This window comes from Vidua chalybeata, chromosome 15 (assembly GCF_026979565.1).
Source record: "Vidua chalybeata isolate OUT-0048 chromosome 15, bVidCha1 merged haplotype, whole genome shotgun sequence".
NCBI classification, from domain to species: Eukaryota; Metazoa; Chordata; class Aves; order Passeriformes; family Viduidae; genus Vidua; species Vidua chalybeata.
The window spans coordinates 14,880,823-14,898,338 of NC_071544.1; the positions used below are offsets into that span (position 1 = coordinate 14,880,823).

The window sequence follows — 17,516 nt, forward strand, 5'->3', positions numbered from 1 at the left end:
CATCCACAAACCCAAAACAAAACCTAGGGGGGGAAAGGGCCTCAGCTGCCTGCCAGGAACACAAGGGAGCAGCCTGTGGAGAGGGACTGGGCAAGGGGAGGATGAGTTCCAGCCCCTCAGGCCAGTGGGGATCTTGCAGTCCTCTTGACCGTGCTCTGCACCAATCCCTGAAACAGAGTTTTGGCTTCTTAAACCCTCTGTGGACAAGAGGCTTGCATTTCTCACACTCCCTCCTTCTGCTGTTCCCTACCCCATGCAGCAGCACGTGGCCAGCCTGCCCATATCCCCATCCCATGGAGCTCTGCAGCCCCTCCACGTCCTCTGCTCCCCCCTGGCTTTTCTGTGAGCCCTGCAGGCTCCAGCGGGCTCATGGCTCTTCATCACCCCCCTCCTCAGGACACCCTGTGAGAGAACCTGGGCAAGGGCTCTGCGCAACAGGGATCTCTGATTTGGGGAGCACTCCTGGCACCTGAGACACCCAGAGGTGCCCTGTCCAGAGACCCCTCCTCTGGAGGGGCTGGCAGTGCCGTGGGAGAGGAATCACCAACTCAGGAGGGCAAAGAAGCACCAGGGCCTGTGCAGAGAGAGCAAATATTAGAAGGAATTGCTGGATGGAGGGAAACGGACAGGTCCGGGGGGTCCAGAGGGATGGCCGGGGAGTGGGGGGATTGCTGGATACTGGAGAAACGAGTGGCCAAGAAATGGGGTACTGGAAGACATGGCCACGTACTGGGGGTGGCTGTCACGGCACTGGAGGTGCAGCTGTAGGCACAAGCAGTACTGGGAGGGACGCCACGAACCGGGGGTGATGCGGGGTGAGGGGGGCACAGCCGGGTTGCAGGGGGCGGATGGTTGAACAGCGGGGAGAGAGCATCTCGCTACTGGAGGAGCAATTACCGGGTACCGGAGGGAACCCGCCCGGTACCGGGGCGGAAGGCCGGGCCGGGGGCTGCCGCCCGGGGCGCGGGGCGGTCCGGAGGCGGGCACGGAGGCGGCCCCGCCCGGGAGGCCGTGCGGCGGAGGGGGAGCCAGCACCGGGCCCCCCCTGTACCGCTACGGCTCCCGCCTCCCTTCCGGCGGCGGCTCCTTCTCCGCGCCGGGGGCGGACGGGGCGCACCGGAGCCGCGCCGAGCCAGCCAGGTGGGTGCGGGACCGGGCCGGGCCGTGCCGGGCCCGCCGTGCCGCAGAGCCCGGGGGGGCCGGGCACGGGCGCGGGGATCGGCCCGCCGAGCCTCCCGGGGCCGCCGGCTTATATAACGGGGCGGCGGCCGCGGAGCGGCGGGATGCGGCATGCGGGGCGGGATGCGGGGAAGGACGCAGGTGATGCGGGATGCGGGGAACCATGCAGGTGGTGCGGGGTGCGGGTGCAGGATGCAGAGCTGAGCGGCGCGCCCCCGGGCTGCCCACCCGCGGGTCTGGGGAGGGGGGACACGCCGGTGTGCAGGGGATGGCAGGAGAAGGGCTGTCACCCCCGGACCCGGGCTTTGGATACCCCCTCCAGCCCCTCTGTGCCCGGCCATGCCCTGCGGGGGGGGCTCCGCAGAGCGGGGCTGTGGGCAGGGAGAGGATGAGATCTGATCCCGCCGTCACCCCCTGCCCGCAGCCGGGAGGCTCCGTGCTCCTTTCTGCCGTGGGGATCTCCGGTGCCTGCCGGACTCTTCCCATGCCTCCCCATCAGGGGCTCCCTCCTCCACCCTGCTCTCCACGGCTAAGTCCAACCACTCGTGGAGCATTCCAGCTTCACGGTTCCCAGTCCCCTGAGATTCAACCCGTCTCCCCTCTGCACTGTCCCTACAAGGCACCTCCTAAGCCCCACACTCCAGCCCCTCTCCCCGCCGTGTCCCCAGCACCACGGCTGCAGCACAAGGGCAGGTGGCTGCCGCGACCCAGGCCTTGGCAGCACGCGGTGGCAGTGCCACCCGCATGGCACGAGCGTGACCGGGCAGCCACTGCCCGAGGCTGGCAGTGTGGTGAGTCAGAGCAGAGAAGCAGGGCTGGCACCGTCGCTCAGAACAGGGCTCGGGGCTCAGGGCTTCTCCCTGCAACCAGCCAGGCTCCGTAGTCAGGCTCCACCAGCTGCTGGCCAGGGCTGGTGAAGGAACCGGAGTGATTCGAGTCAAGCTGAGGTGCTGGGCTTGGCAAATCGAGGATGAGGAAGGATGGGCTGGGCTCAGGGAGCAGAGAAGTGTCCTCCCTGCCAAACCTGCCCTTGTGCCTCGGAGGCTGCAGGACCCCAAGGGGTGCCAGGACAGGCTCCAGTATGGAAACAAAGGAGCTCAGTCCCCATCCAGTAGCACTGTTCACAGTGTCTTACCCTCACCCTCCTGGGGAAACTGGAGATGGCTCAGCTGAGACAAACTGGCACAGAAAAATGTCTCAAAGTCTCACTTGGCTGTGGGCCGAGTGTTTGTTTCTTCGACTGCCTTGCTTGATGACATTAGTATTGAAATGACCCTGAGCAGACAGAGCTCGGAACACCTCACAGCACTGGAGGATGATTGTGGTTCACACCTTGGCTCTTCCCTGGGTTTCTGCAGAGGCTGCTGCCAGGCAAAGCCCACCAGGCCCATATCAGGAGCCAAGAGGAGCTGTGTTGAGTTGCCCAGCCTGGTTTAAGCTCTGGAGATGAGAAGTCCCAGCAGAGGTCCAGTCCTGGGGAAGAGGCGGTGATCACTGGCAGTGTGGCACATTCCTACCCCCGGGCACCCATGTTCCCCTGTGGCCTGGAGCTCTGGAGGTCTGGTATGGCAGGAGAGCATGGTCACTGCAGCCCAGGCTGCTGCCTCTCCCACTGGCACCAAGCCCAAGCCCTTGGGCATCACACACTTCCCCAGCAGCCAGGGCTGGACCCAGAGGATCTTCCCCGTGGCCAGAGGATCTCTGCTCTCGCCCACAGCCTCTGTGTTCCTGGCCAGGCCTTCCCATTTGTTCTTATGCCAGCATCATCCTGGAGTTTAAATGATCCTTCTCCCTCCCCGGTGTTTATTCTCCGGGTGTATTTATAGAGAGCAATCAGGCCTGCTCAGCCAGGGTAAACAAGCTGTGCTCCTGCGGGCTGCTCTAGCCTGAGCACTCTCTGCTGGCTCGTCCCAGGAGCTTTCCCCTCTGCCTCTCCTGGTCCCACGGAGCCTTCCTGCCTGCAGAGACCCAGACCATCTCCCTTGTCCAGCTGTGGGCTCTCCAGGCTGTGCCTTGCCAGGAGCCACTGTCACCTTTGCTGTGTTGTTCTGCACTACCCTGCTCCTCCTGCACACAGCCAGACCAGCAGGTCCATCCGTCCCTAAATGGTGTCACCAGCCCCTCTGTGACAGTCACCAGAGGCTCAGAAATATTGCTCATCTCAGCCAAATCCCAGAGCCCCACAATGGTGTGACCCAGACCTGCCCCAGTCTGAGGCAGGAGGAATTGTGCAAGAGGTATTGAGATGTTTGAGGCTGAGGATCTCTGCTTTTTGAAGGCAAGGCAGGTCAGCTCAGGTACAGACCTCAACTGGGGAATGCCTCTGGGGGCTGCCCAGTGTGGCATGGCACCCCGAGTCCTCTGCACCCTTGTGTGAGACCAGCACAGCAGCTGCCAGCACAGACAGCGCTTTCCCCAAACACTGTGACTCTGAACCTTCCCTCTCACCTGCTGCCCAGACAGGAAACTGCTGCAGGTCCCAGGAGCATCTCCCTTAGGCAGGGGAAGTGCTTTGAGATGTGCCCTGAGTTTCTTAGCCCATGCACCTCACTGCTCACCCTCCTCCTTCCCCAGCCTCCCCTCCTCTCAGACACTTGGACAAGCTCAGCTACTCATGCAGGGTGCTGAGAGCTGGATGTGCCAAAGCAGAAGAGCTGTGGACTCACTAATGTCTCATCTCAAGCATTAAGTTTTCCCTGGATACTGTGTCTTATGTCCAGACTGGATCAAAACATCCCTGCCAGAAGCTGGGGGCACTGCTGTCCCTGCAGCTGGGGGTGTTCAGGCACCATCACCCTGCTCTGCTATTCCCTGTCCTCTGCCTTGGCTGTGGTAGGTGTCTGGCTGCCTGGACAGACAGACAGAGTGAGCTAGTGCAGCTGCCCAGGTGAGATGCATCTTCATGGCACTGGCAGGCTCTGCCTATCACAAAGGAGATAAAAAAAACTCTTTGGTCTGGCTGAAATAAAAATACCCTGCAGGGATGGGAGCAGCACCCCTCAGGACTCTCTCTGCATTCTCTCAGGTGCCTGGGCAGGGTGTTCCTGCTCTTCCCACCCTCTGGGGTTTCAGCAGATAAATCTCTGCTGATCTGCACCCCAGGCCATGGCCAGCAGAGCCAATCTGATTCTGTCCCAGCCCAGCTGTCTCCTTGGCACGGCGCTGTCTGGAAACCAGACGCCCCTAGGAGCACATCCCTGCAGCTCTCTGCAGCCTGTCCTATCCTGCTCCAGAGCCTTCCCACATCCCAAAGGAGGCAGTGGTTGTCCCCAGCAAAGGTCACCTTCACGCTGCTGCTGAGCTCTTTCCAGGCTGAGCTCTCAGCACTGCATTTCCCAGTGCACCATTCACCGTTCTGGGGTCTCCTCGCAGGTCCCACTGGGACCAACCTCCCCAAACCCTGTTCCCAGGGGCTGTCAGTGTCTCCTGTTCCCAGGGTTGGAATGAGGCATCCCTGCTCTGTAAAGCTTTTAAAAATGCAGGCTCCATCCACCCCAGCCCCTGCTCCTGCACAGCGTCGGTGTTTGCCCGTGTTTCCCCTGGCTCCCCTGGGTCATTTATTTATCTCCAATTTGCCAAAGCCTCCCTCCTTCCCCAGGGTAGAGGAAAAGCCTTTGCTTGAAGTCAGGATGAATTTGTAACTTCCCCAGGAACCTGCTCCTCGAGTTGAAGAGGAGAAATCATGCTCATGACACATGTCACAGTGACATGAGCCGCACCAGAGGGACAACCCACCCCAGAAACTGCCAGCGTGGCACCCAGAACCCTGGTACCCAGGGACCCTGCACAGCCCCTGCCCAGGCCAGCATCCCCCTGCATCTCCACAGGCATCACAGGGGGATTTCAAGGACATTTGAGGAAGGGATGAGATCCTCAGACAGAAGTTTCCTGAGGTCCAGCATGAGTGGGGAGACCAAAGCAACATCAGGTTTCCTCCAGTTGCTGAGTCTGAACAAGGACTTTTGTCTGGTGGCTTGTTTTAACTTGCCATTATGTTCTCCAAAGAAGAAATTCATCATGTGCAAGCTAAGGAAGGCTGAGCTAATGTGAAATTTTAAAACCCTGAAAGAGTTGAGAGCCCTCTAAATTTTTAATGAAGGCATCTGAACTGCCAGGTACCTGCAGAGATGGCCAGGAGCCCTCTGCCAGCAAGCAGAGTGGGTGCCCCTGATCCAGGAGATGACCTGATGAGCTGCCACCTCCTGCAGCCTGTCACCCTCTGCACACCCTGCTGGGCTCCCACCTGCAGGGAGATGGTGGCTCTGGGCAGCAGGTTGCTCCCATCCTTGGAGATCGGGATGCAGGGAGCACACAGACCCACCCAGGTGGAGGAGAGGGCAGCAAGCAGTGGTGTGCTCTGTCTGCCCCCCCATCAAGTGGTGCCACTTTGTCTATGCCACCGGGTGCTGTGGCCCCTCCAAGGCACTCATGCTCTCGCTGTCGGTGTCTCTCCAGGCCCTGCTCTCCCTGCGATGCCCAGCCACCCCCACGAGGTCCTTGTCCCCCTGCGTTAGGTGCTGAAGCAGCAGACTCCTGGTGCTGCACACACCAAGGTAGGCAGCTCTGTGGCTCTTGGGGGGCTGGGGGGCCATTTCACTCCCCGTGGTGTGGGGGGCACAGCACAGCCATGGGACGGATGGGGAGGCTCAGAGGTACCACTTGGGGCTGCCTCAGTGGAGCCAGTCAGGTCACCCAAGATGGGGCGGGGGGGGTCTCATCTTGGTGACACTTTGATGCAGGCAAGTGGCACCTGAAGCAGCTCAGGACCAGGCAGAGGCCGTGGGAGTGAGGACCAGCTCAGGCTCTTGGCAAATGCTGGGCATGGTCCCACCTGGAGACCATGGCAAGTGATGGTGACTGTGGAGGTGGCACAGGGCCAGGGGTTTTTTCCTTTCTTCTTTTTTTTTTTTTTTTTTTTTTTTTTTCCATTTGAAAGCCCCCAGATGGGAAAGGTACGAGCCAAACCCCTCTGAAAGCAGCCAAGAATGAATTTTCTGGCCCAAGCCCCAGCAGCTCTTGGAGCAGCATGGTGCCTGTCCAGCGTCATGCCACAGCAGAAATCCAAACCCCGAGCACAGGCAGGCTGGGGGAAGTCTCAGCTGGGGTGGGCAGCAAGCCCCACACCCATCCCAGCTGCTCCTTGGTGTCCCCACCTCCCCGGCCAGGGCAGCTCAGGCTCATCCTGCTCCCACCGAGCTGCAGCTTGGCCCGAGCCCAGCACCCAGATGTCCCCCCCACGCTGCCATGGAGCCCCCCACCATGCAGCCATCTGCTGCCATCAGGGTGTCCCTGGTGTTGCCCCCCTTACCCAGCTCTGTTGCCCAGGCCATGGGGTGTTCTGGGCTCCCAAATCCCCCCTCTCACGGGATGCAATGAGCCCTTCCCCCACAGAAGGCAGATGCTCTCCCAGAGCCAGGCTGGGAGTTTGGGTCAAGCATCCCTGCTCCTCACTGCCTCCCACTCCCCAGCACTGGTGGTACAGAGAGGGGTCAAAACACCCCAATCTCTGTCCTCAACTCAGGTGCCCCAAAGAGCCTTCAGGATCATTGCAAAAGCAACACTCTATCAGCATGAGGCTGAACCTCAGGGGAGCAGTGCCAAGGGTCTCATTTTTTAGGGAGTTTCGGCTGGAGAGGGGACAGGTGGGGGCTGCCATTGCTCTGCTGGGACCTGGATGCCCAGCCTCGAGCCAGTCACACCCTTGTCCTTCATGTCTTTTTCCTGTCAGTGAAATGAGGGTGGGTATAACCACTTTGAGGCTTTCTGTGGGGAGTGGGTGCCCAAATCCCATGCTGACACAGAGCCAGGAGATGATCCTTGTGCATCCACTACCCACACAGTCCTGACCACCTCAGTCACTGGTGCCTGCACAGGCCCTGTCAGTGTGGCAAGGATGAAAATCCACGTGTGCACAGGGTGAGGCGCTGGAGAGGCAGCACAGGGGCTCAGGGGGCTTTTGTCTGCTTCCCAAGCAGTGTCTGGTGTGCTGCGCCCAGCTCGGCTCCGCACCGGCCCCTGCAGAGCTGCGCGGGTGTGCGTGCCTGCCATAAATATTGATGGGGTGGACTCGGCGCCAGTGTGCCCTTGTAGAGGCGATGGGGATGGAAATGTTGTACCTGCTGCGCGGGCAGCCCAGGTGAGAGCACCAAGGTGAACGCAGTGTCTGCTCCTAAGGGAGGTGGGATCCATCCTATGCAGGATGGGGGGTTGGAAGTGGCCAGGTGAGTAATGCCAGGGGTCATAAACCTGTTTGGGGAGCTGGCCAGACCTGCTGGCAGCTGAGTCTGCAGCAAGCCACCACAGCCTGTCCCCACACAGGCACACCAGGATAAACAGTGAGGGGCTGCAGCGCCTCTGTTTAATAAGGCACGGCACAGAGGCACCGGACACACGCTGGGAGTCAGGAGCTGCGGGGATCAGGAGTCACCACTGCAGCACTCGAGTGGCAAGGTCCATCCCAGCAGGGTCCCCCTGGCACTCACAGGTCCATCCCAGCGTGCCCCAGCGCTCATGTGGGCTCCTTGGGGTTCTGGGTGGCTCTGAGACGGGTGTTGGGTGAGCAGAGCTCCACATCACAGGGCACAGAGCAGCGGTGGCAAAGCCAAGGTGCTCGGTCACACCATGGCTGACATCCCAGCCACTCTGGAGTCTTCTTAGCTGGAGCCTGGAGCTGAGTCCCTTGTCCCCTTGGGAGGTCTCGCTGGGAGATTCAGCCCCTGCATCACTGTGTGACACAGATGTAGGCGTAGATGGCAATTTTGGGGAGCTCTGGGGGGCTGAGCAGCACTGGGAGCACCCCTCTCTCTCTGCTATCCTCCTGGGACGCCGCCATGCTGGGAACAGCTGGAAGCCACGGGCTCGGTCCTCTCCTCAGCCCATCCCTCCGTCAGTCAGCCGCAGCCTCCCGGCTCCAGGCGCGGCTGGGACGAGCAGGTGCGTGACGGGGCTCCTGTGAATGACCCCCCCGGGGACAGCCCTCGGGCGTGCAGTTCCGTGATCCAGCCCCACCGACCATCTGCTGTGGCAGCTCCCTGCCAGCCACTGGCTCCCCAAACCACACTGCACCCCGCAGCACGGAGGGGGACAGGGATGAGCTGGGGGTGCACAATGCACCCCGTGTCCAACGAGGAGAGGACTCAGGTCAGCCAGAGTGACAGTGACAGGGCTGTGGCAGCAGTGCAGATGGGCAGTAATGCAGATGGACCCGTGTCGTGATGCAGGGGAGCAGCAACAGCCGCAGTGTCGGCCCAGAGCCCCTCTGGCTGCAGGGGTGCACAGGGTGGGCAGCGGGATCCCCCACCAAGCCAGCCAGCAAAGCCCACAGCCAGGGAGACCTTCAGGGCTTGGGGCTAGCAGAAGTTACCCCATAAGGGTGGTTTTCACCCATTTGCTCTGTCCCTCTCTCGTGAGGTCAGGGGGCCCTGCCACGGTGCTGCTGCCACAGCTGGGAGCTTCATGGTGGAGTGGGGGTCAAGCTATGGCATGAGCCGCAGGGCTCCCGGCGAGTGCTGAGCAAAGGGTGAGACCACGTTCGCACCCCGTGTCTGGCATGGGTGTGACAACGGCTGAGTGGGTGCTGGGGTCTCTCTCACGTGTGCTGGGGGGTCTCTGACTTGCTGCAGGGGCAGAGTGGTGGCCCCGGCATCCCCAGGGACTGGATGTGGGTGGCTCTGAGCACCACAGGCTCTCCTCGCCCTGAGCACAGCATGAGGGAGTGACGCCGGGTCCCCCCTGTCCCTGAGCAGTCTGTGCTCAGCCGCTGAGCTGGAGGGGCTGTCTCCAGACTGATCTCACAGCACGGCTGGTGCCTGCCCCTGTCCCTGCCCCCGCCGGGTGCCAGCCCCAAGGGACCAGAGCTGCTCTTCAGAGGCTGCAGCTGCTGCATGTTTCGTGCTGCCTCTTCCTCTTCTCCCCGCTGCTGTTTTTGTTTTGTTTAAGAGGCTGGGTTACGAATTTTAAACAGGCTCCTGAAAAACCCAATTACCTCCAGAAGACAACCTGATAAAAGCTGCCTAAGTGGCACTGTGGAAATCGCCTTGTGCAGCAGCTGAGGGAAAACCAACATAACAAAGCCTTTGGAAATGGAGTTAACCACTTTTAATCCCTCGGTGCAATGAGAAGGACCAATAATTATTTTCTACAAAGATGTTGTGGGGCGGATAAGTGAAATAACTGCCCGGGGCTAATGGGTGACAGCAGGCTAGGCTGGCAGTGCTGCAGGGATGGGTGCAGGTATTCCCTCTGCCCGGGAGCTTTGCAAGGGCCCGCAGAGGCTGTGACCTTGCAGGGTCCCGATCTGGCTGTCAGGGGACAATGGGGACGATGCCAGCAGGCAGGTGCCACTCAGGCGTTGCTGACAGCAGATGCTGTGGCCGATGTGGTGGCACCAGCCAGCCCCGTTCCCTCCCTGGGCGCCAGCGTGGAGTGGAGCACGGAAGTGCTGGGGCCCTGGCACCTGTGCTAACTCCACAGAGGCGACTCGCAGGGCTTGGCGGTGCTCAGAGCTTCCTCCTCCATTTGGCTACGGTGCTGCTACCCAGCCCCTCACACCTCTCCACATCCCTTCCCTTCCTGCCTCCCCCAGCAGCTCCAGGCAGCCACCCAGCAGGTGACACTGCGCAGGATGATGCCAAGGAACAGCTGGGCCCAAAGGAGTGCCCACACTGGGCACAAGCACCAGGAGCATCCCCCAAACACCAGCCGGAGCTAGCTCAGCTCTGGGACTGTGGGGCTCCCCTGGATCCATCTCTGTCCCACAGCAGGGGTGTGCAGGGCAGGAGGCAATGCCCAGGGCTGGTGGCTGCTCTTCCCATGGAAGCCTGGCCAGCAGGGCAGAGCAGGGTGCCCACCAGCCCAGCAGCTGTGGTTGCACTGCCGGCACTGGCAGCTGGAGTGCTGGGGCGGGTGGCCTCAGCTCACACGAGCCTCGTGCTTCCCGCAGCAGCAGGGACGGGGGCTGCTTCGCCCACCTCCCCCTGGCCACCCCACACCCCACGTGGGGACAGTGCTTGGGGACAGTACCCCTGGCCACTGACTCCCAAGAAAGGCAAGCCTGACTTAGCACTGGGCACTGGCACAAGGGATGTCCCTGCCAGTTTGGCCCCAGCTGATACTGGGAGCAGTCCTCTCTGGCACACTGGGATCTACTGGAGGAGGATGTGCTTAATGAGCCGAGGCATCTCCAAAGATTGAAAGACTCAAGGACCCATCCCAGGAACAAAAGGAGGCGTTTGTCAGGCGCTGAGAGACGGGCTCGTTAATTCCTCCTGGCTGTCACACTTATCTGTAATGAATTTGTGCTCCGCTGTATTATTTTTAATACAATAGGAGCGGTGCCGCCCGCCCACCGCCCGGCTGCCGGGAGCGCTGACGTCAACGCCCGGAGCAGGGCTGCCGCAGGACGGACGGACGGACGGACAGACAGACGGGCGGGCCAAGCACAGGCCTGTCTTGCCGCCCACATGCCCGTCCCACCAGCTGCCAGCAGCCAGAGCGGTGCTGGGCACGAGGGCAGGAGGCTTTTTTGCCTTGGAGGTGGAAAAAGGAGTTGTTGGTCAATGCCAGGCTGAGGGCTCGGGGCTGGCGGAGATGGATTGTGCCAGGGGGTGTTTCTGGGAGTAGTGAGAGCGGGTGAACAAGAGGGACAAGTCCCTGATGTGCTGTCTCTGTGCTGGGAGTTGTCTGGGGGAGCTGGTGCGTTGAAGCTGGAGCTGGCAGCGGGTGCGCACACACAGATCTGTCGGTGGATCTCTGTGTGTGGAGGTGGCACTTGCAAGCCAGTTTTGGTCCCCCTGGCTGCAAGATGTCCCCCCCCCATTCCTGCCCCACATCCTGCATCACCCCCAGCCTTCCCACAGCAGCCCCAGCAGCACTGGCAGCATCTCCACAGCCCACCCCAAGGGGCTTGTGGGGGCAGCTGCAGCCTGTCCCAGCTCCCTGCAGCCTCCCACGTTTAGGGGGGGACATCCCTGAAAGGACCCCGCACCCAGACCCTCTCCAGCACCCTTCTGGGCCCCCACAGGTTGCTAGTCCAGAGCCTCACCATTAAACACCAGCTATCCCAAAGCCCGGCTCCAAGTACCACTAACGTGATTCGCACGGGGCTCATCTTGTCTCTGAGATCCCAGAGCTGGATTAATTAGGAGGCACCGGCTGCCGCTCTGAGGAGCACACACCGTCCCTTATGCATCGGGACAAAGGACCCGGGGAGTCCTGTCCTGCACTGCAGGGGAGGAACACAGGAGGGGCTGCAGGAGCCCATCTCCCTTCGGGCAAGTGCAGGGGGGCCAGGCAGGGTGGTGCACCCCATTTCCTGCCCGGGAACCCTTCGCTGAAGGGGGTTCTGAGCTCCGTGGGCATCATATCCTCGATGCCACCGTAGACTCCCTCTGGCATCCCCTCTCTGAGCACCCCAAACCTGCTCTGGGAGCTCCGCGGGGGGAACAGCACCAAAAATCCAAAGCTAGGGCCCCCGAGCGGCAGCTCTTGGCGGAAGGGGGAGGGAGGGTGACATGATTTATCAGGGACTTTAATTAAACTCCCGCAGCCGCCCCGCATCGCTGCAGAGGAGGGCCGGGGAGCTGCGGGTCGGGGGGTCGAGTGAGGGAGCCGGGGAGTGCGGGACTGGGGGCACCTCCGGCTGATTATTGCCTCGTTTCGCCCGTTAATTGCCGCGGCGGTGAATCATTAACCCCGCGCAGGAGGCGCTTGCCCCGTCCCTCCGCTGCGGGAGCGCGGGGTGGCGTCCGAGGGGGCCCCGTCCGCAGCCTGGCGAGCGGTGCGGGGCTCCCCGGGACGTTTCCCGGGGGTCGTGCGGCGTTTCCCGGGAGGGGTCCCGCATCCCGCCGCCCCCGCGGGGGGCCGGTCCGCGCGGTGGCGGGGGGTGTCGCTCCGGGCGGGCCCACGCGTGCCGCCGGGGGCGGGAGGGGGCCGGGCCGCGGCGGGGCGGGGCGGGGCGGAGCGGCGGCAGCGGCGAGCGGCGGCGGAGCCGGTGAGTGCCGGTGCTGAAGGGACAGCGCCGCCGCTGCGGCACCGGGCGGCCCCGGGCGGCGGGCGGGGCCCCGCGCCGCAGACACCGGGATGGGGTGGGGGGAGAGGGGTCCCCGCGGCACCGCGTCCCCGGCGCGACCCTCGCCCCCCGCGCGGTCCCGCCTTCCCCGTGTCCCCGCGTTCCCCTTCCTCCCCGGTGTCCCCTGCGGCCCCGGTGCGTGTCCTCCGACCCGGGTTCCCCCCTGGTCGTCCTTGTGCCTGCGCCCCATCCCCCTTCCCCCTCCACGGCGGCGCGCCCCCCGGGTCCCGCACCCCGCTGCAGTCCCGGTGTCCCCCGCATGCTGGGTGTCCGCTATGTCCCGTGTCCCCGCTGTCCCCCGCCTTCCCGGCGCCCCCCCGTGTCTCCTGCGTCTCTGCAGCCCCTGTGGCCCCGGTATCCCGGTGCCTGCCGGTGTTCCCTCCGTTTGCTGTGTTCCCCCTGCGCCGCCCGTGCACCTCCCGATGTCTCCCACGTACCCCGCTATCGCTACAAGCCCCCCCCTCCCCCCCCCCCCGCGACGCGACCCCAGTGCTCCGGTACTCCCCGTGCTTGCCTACGGCCCCCGTGTCCCTGTGTTCTCCGGTGTTCCCCCGTCTCCGGTGCCCCCCAAGCCCCCGCTGCAGTCCCAGGGCTCAGCACTCTACTGCCCGGAGGAGACCCCGGGTTGTCGCGGGGTGCCCGGGGGCTGGCAGCAGCAAACTTCCCGGGGTCACAGCTCGTGCAGCGCCCCCAGCCCCAGTGGGGTTCTGGGGAGCCGGGGTGGGGGTACCCGCTGGGCTGCGGCACCCACCGGGCACGTACACACACACACACACACACACGCTGCAAACTGCACCCCCAGGCTCCGAGCACAGCCTGCAGCACCCCACTCACACGGGGCACGTGGGGGGCACGGGCAACCCCACACACACCCTCTGCCTGTAATCCCCCGCATGCACACACACACAGAGCACACAAGCAGCCTGCAACACCCCCACACGTACACACACGCGACACAGTCTGCAAATTTGCGTGCACAGCCCCCTGTGCAGCCTGCAAACCCACGGACCTGCACACACAACCCCGCCACACTCACACTAACACATCCTGCAGCACCCCCCGAGTGTGCAAACACACGCACACCCGCAGCACAAACAGCCAGCACACAGACACAGCCCACAACCCTGCGTGCACACACATCCGCAGAGCCCGCAGACCCCAAAACTCGCACACGCTCAAAGCTTGCACACAGGCTGCAAACCCGCACACCACGAGGGCACACGCAATCTGCAGCCCCACAAACTTATCCACACGCGTGTGTGCACGCACCCCGCATGCAAACACAGCCTGCAGGCACCCGCAAACACACCTCTGGAGCAAACACAGCCTGCACGCAGAGCTCACGCGCAGCGTGCGCAGACACGGCGCGCACCCGCTCCGTCCTGCACAGGCAGTGCCCCTGCACGGTGTCACCCACCCGCAGCACCCGCGTGGATCACACACACAGTCGCAGGCTGCCGCCTGCAACCCCTGCAGCCCCCAAGCACTGCCGCAGCCCGCCAACAGCCTCTTCCCCATCCCTCTGCAGAGCGCTCGCGCTGCCGTAGACACACGCGCACACACAGCACCCCGGGTCCGGCCGTGCCACCCTGGCACCCCCAGACAAGGTCTGTCACTCCCTCCCGCAAAGCAGGGGCACACAGTGCATGGGTGGCGTGGTGGGTCCCCATCCCACCAGCCCCCAAGCAGCACACCAGGGCTCCTGGTGCCACACCAAGGGCAGTGCTGAGGTGGAACATCCCTCTGGAGTCCCTGCCTTGGTGCCTCCACAGGTTCTCAAGGCAAGAAGGGATGTAAGGAGGGGGCTGAGGGGAGCAGGCAGTCACTCTCTGCCTGAAGACCCCAGAACCTCCCTCTGCCCATCCTGGAAGGTATTTGCGCTGAGGATGCAGAGAGTGCAAAGCGCAGCCCCAGAGATCATTCCACCGCTCAGCCTGGGCAGCAGGGAACCTTAGAATGTCCTGTCCTTCTCTGCCTGCACAGGTGGCCCAGGTCAGCAAGCCCAGACAGCGGTGGATGAGCGCTGGGCACTGGCCTAGCCACACGCACACACCGGCACCATGGACTTCGTCATGAAGCAAGCGCTGGGCGGTGAGTGGGAGCTGTTCCCCCCTCAAGGGTCCCCTCTCCGGGAGCAATGCTGGCCCAGAACCCCAGTAGCACAGTGGGAGGGACATGGCAAGGGGACAGAGTCACACAGAGAGCCACTGGCAGTGGGGAGGTGCTGCTGGAGTCCTCCAGATTTCCCATTTCCAGTGCCGTCAGCGGCTGGCTGGGGAATCCTGCCTCTTCTGCCACGAAGTGGGATTCCCCTGCAGATCCCCTGGGTGCTGAAGAAGGAGCTGCTGGCATCTCCCCCAGCTGACACTTGAATGAGGGCAGAACAGCCAGCCTGTGGCACTCCCCATCCCCACTGCCTCCCGAGCCTGCCTGCAGCCCACTTCGACACAGGTGGCCCTGGGGATGTCCCACGTCCTCCTTGCCAGGGGCCTCCTTGCCCTCCCTGCTGCTGCAGGGGCTTTGGCAGCAGCACCAGGCTGCAGCACCCTTGAGGACCAACCAAGGATCTCGTTATGCACAGGGGCCACCAAGGACATGGGGAAGATGCTGGGGGGCGAGGAGGAGAAGGACCCCGACGCGCAGAAGAAGGAGGAAGAGAGGCAGGAGGCCCTGCGCCAGCAGGAGGAGGAGCGGAAAGCCAAGCACGCCCGCATGGAAGCGGAGCGGGAGAAAGTCCGGCAGCAGATCCGTGACAAGGTGGGCACACACCCCCCCTGTGCCCGCCCCTGCCTGTGGCAGCCGGGGTGGGGCTGGGACAGGGAGCCGGCATGGCCGGGAGGAGGGTGGCCCAAGTCGGTGGCAATGGGCACGGGGCACAGCGCAGGCAGTGCCCACTGCCTGCCCTGCTGAGAGCCTGTGTCCTCTCAGTACGGGCTGAAGAAGAAGGAGGAGAAGGAAGCAGAGGAGAAAGCTGCTCTGGAGCAGCCGTGTGAGGGCAGCCTGACGCGCCCCAAGAAGGCGATCCCGGCAGGCTGTGGGGACGAGGAAGAGGAGGAGGAGGAGAGCATCCTGGACACCGTCCTCAAGTACCTGCCCGGCCCACTGCAGGATATGTTCAAGAAGTAACAGCACCGTCAACCCTGCCATAGGGTGCTGGGGCACGGGCGCCCTCTCTCCTACAACTCCTCCATCAGTTCCCTTGGCTCCGGAGAGGGTGTCCCCACACCCCCTCCCATCCCCTCCTGCCCTGTCCCCCAACCAGACCAAAAGCCCGCCCCGTCCCGTCCAGGCAGGGCCCCCCCGCCATGCCAAAGGGGAGCAGCCCTGGCCGGACAGGGCGAACCGGGACCAAATGCACTGATGTAACCTCGCGGCAGGCTAGGCCCTACCAGCCCCCCCGGGGTGGCTCCTCGTGCCCCCTGCCCTGCCCCTTCTCTTCTCCCAGGGGACCCCAGCAGGCGTCTGCTCGCCTGTCCCCGTCCCCAACACTGCCATCCCCCTGCTCCTCTCCCGCCCTGGGCCAAGCCCAAAGCACAAAGCCAGGCGCCCTGCCCGCAGCTCCCCCATCCCCAGTCGTCGGGCACGGGGGTCCCCCGGGGCTGCCCGGTGTGCCCCTGCATCGGGGGGTTGGAGGGGACCCCCTCCCCGCATCTCTGGCCCCATAGTTAAAGCCATATCAGTTAGACTGCAATACTTCAGCACCGGGAGGAGCGGGCGCCGCGCTCCGCCAACCGTGTACAAAGGCACGCGCGGGGCAGGGGCCCCCCTGCCTCGTCCCCCCGTCCCCGCCGCTCGCTCGTCTGTGTCTTGGCCCCGCTGGCCCCCGTCCTCGCATTAGTGTCTCTGTGCCAGGGTGTGCCCCGTCGCTCCATGCGTCCTCGTGTCCGCTGCTCAGACTCCCACCCCCGAGTCCCCACTGTCCCCGGGGGCCACCCGCGGCGCCCCTCGCCGTGCTGCTGGGACCCCCACTCTGCCCCCTGCAATAAAGCCAGCGCGGGGCCGAGAGCTGCTGAGCCAGTCCTGGGCTGGGAGTACCCGGCTGCCCTCACCCGACGCTGGACACATGGGTCCCTGGGCCTGGGAAGGGATCCCTGGGCAAGTGCCCTGGGATGTCCCCGGAGCCGCTGCTTGCACCCCAACGGGGGGAGGCAGGGGCACGCCCTCATCCCAGCCCGTCTCTTGCCACACCGTGCTCCCCTTCCCTGTGCTTCCTCAGCCACGGCCCCCAGCCGCTCACCAGGGCCCTCCCAGGAGATGGCGGGCAGCTCGGGGCCCCACAGACATGCTGTGACCATCCTGCTCGAACTAGTCTTTGACGAACTAATAAAATAAAGGGATTTGTACATTGCTCCAGCCTCTTCTCATCCCTTGCTTTCCTGGGCCCCCACATCAACTCCCTCACCCCCACAACCTCAGGGTTGCAGCTCATCACATGTGGGTTGGCCCCCAGCCAGGCCTCTACAGGTGCAGGAAGCAGCCACATGTGGCTCCCAGAGTCCTGCTCATTCCTGCTGCCTTCCTCCTCCACAGGCATCTGTCCTCTCTGGGGCTGGGACAAAAGGGATGTCCCAGACATATCGTGAGGGTTTCTCCCCCTTCCCCTTGACTCCAGGACTTCCCTCACTCAATGACTGGGGATACCCAGGGGTCCAAGGGTTATTTCTGATGGGTCACAGCATTCCACCACTCCAAGAGGGGAACACAAGGCTGTGGGCATGGTTCATCTCATGCCCCCACACCAAGGCAGAGGCCCTGGCAGTGCCCAGGTTTGGCATAGCTTGGGAGGCTTCAGCTTGGTGCCAGCTTCAGCTCTGACTGATGTGCCATCATTCACCAGCAAAGAGCTCAGCTGTTACCCAGGCGGCCTCAGCAGAGCAGTCACCCATAAAAGCTTCTGTCAGAAGGAAATATGAGCGTAGAGAACGGCAGAGATCTCACAGGCAAGGTCTCCATCGCAGACAGGCTGTGCCCTGTGACCCGGCACGAGTGCAGGCAGGGAGAAATCCCCACAGCCCTCCCTGGGCAGTGGGGACAGGGCAGGGGAAGGGCTCTGCCCGGGGCTGGTGGCCGTGGCGTGGCAGCTGCAGCGTCCTCCATGTCCCGATCTGAGCGGTGTCCCCGCTGTCACCTGTCCCCACCGTGGGGACGCAGCGCCCCCTGGTGTGGTGACAGCGCAGCACAGGCCACACAGAGAGCGGGGACACGCAGCGGGGACAAGAGGGACAATCCTCGACAGACCCCTCTGCCAGGGCCTTGCTACGGCCAAGGG

The 17,516-nt window shown here is 63.5% G+C and overlaps 1 protein-coding gene across 3 annotated transcripts; it reads left to right on the plus strand.

The window, feature by feature from the left end:
• Positions 1–991: 991 nt before the first annotated feature.
• CPLX2 (complexin 2) lies at positions 992–16,595 on the plus strand. 3 transcript variants are annotated; one of them, XM_053956917.1, is made up of 5 exons: positions 993–1,140; positions 5,635–5,732; positions 14,231–14,338; positions 14,829–15,004; positions 15,176–16,595. In XM_053956917.1, the coding sequence occupies exons 3-5, from the start codon at positions 14,308–14,310 to the stop codon at positions 15,371–15,373; spliced, it is 405 nt and encodes a 134-aa protein (XP_053812892.1). In that variant the 5' UTR covers positions 993–1,140; positions 5,635–5,732; positions 14,231–14,307; the 3' UTR covers positions 15,374–16,595. The 3 variants fall into 3 exon arrangements, with proteins under 3 accessions (XP_053812894.1, XP_053812892.1, XP_053812893.1); XM_053956919.1 differs by lacking the exon at positions 5,635–5,732 and having other exon boundaries at positions 992–1,140; XM_053956918.1 differs by lacking the exons at positions 993–1,140; positions 5,635–5,732 and adding an exon at positions 12,107–12,169.
• Positions 16,596–17,516: the final 921 nt, after the last annotated feature.

Bases quoted from the DNA above. Each gene is read 5' to 3' on its own strand.
- CPLX2 (XM_053956919.1), top strand. From the start codon at position 14,308: ATGGACTTCGTCATGAAGCAAGCGCTGGGCG. The intron at 14,339-14,828 runs GTGAGTGGGAGC...CGTTATGCACAG, and splicing joins CATGAAGCAAGCGCTGGGCG to GGGCCACCAAGGACATGGGG. The intron at 15,005-15,175 runs GTGGGCACACAC...GTGTCCTCTCAG, and splicing joins GGCAGCAGATCCGTGACAAG to TACGGGCTGAAGAAGAAGGA.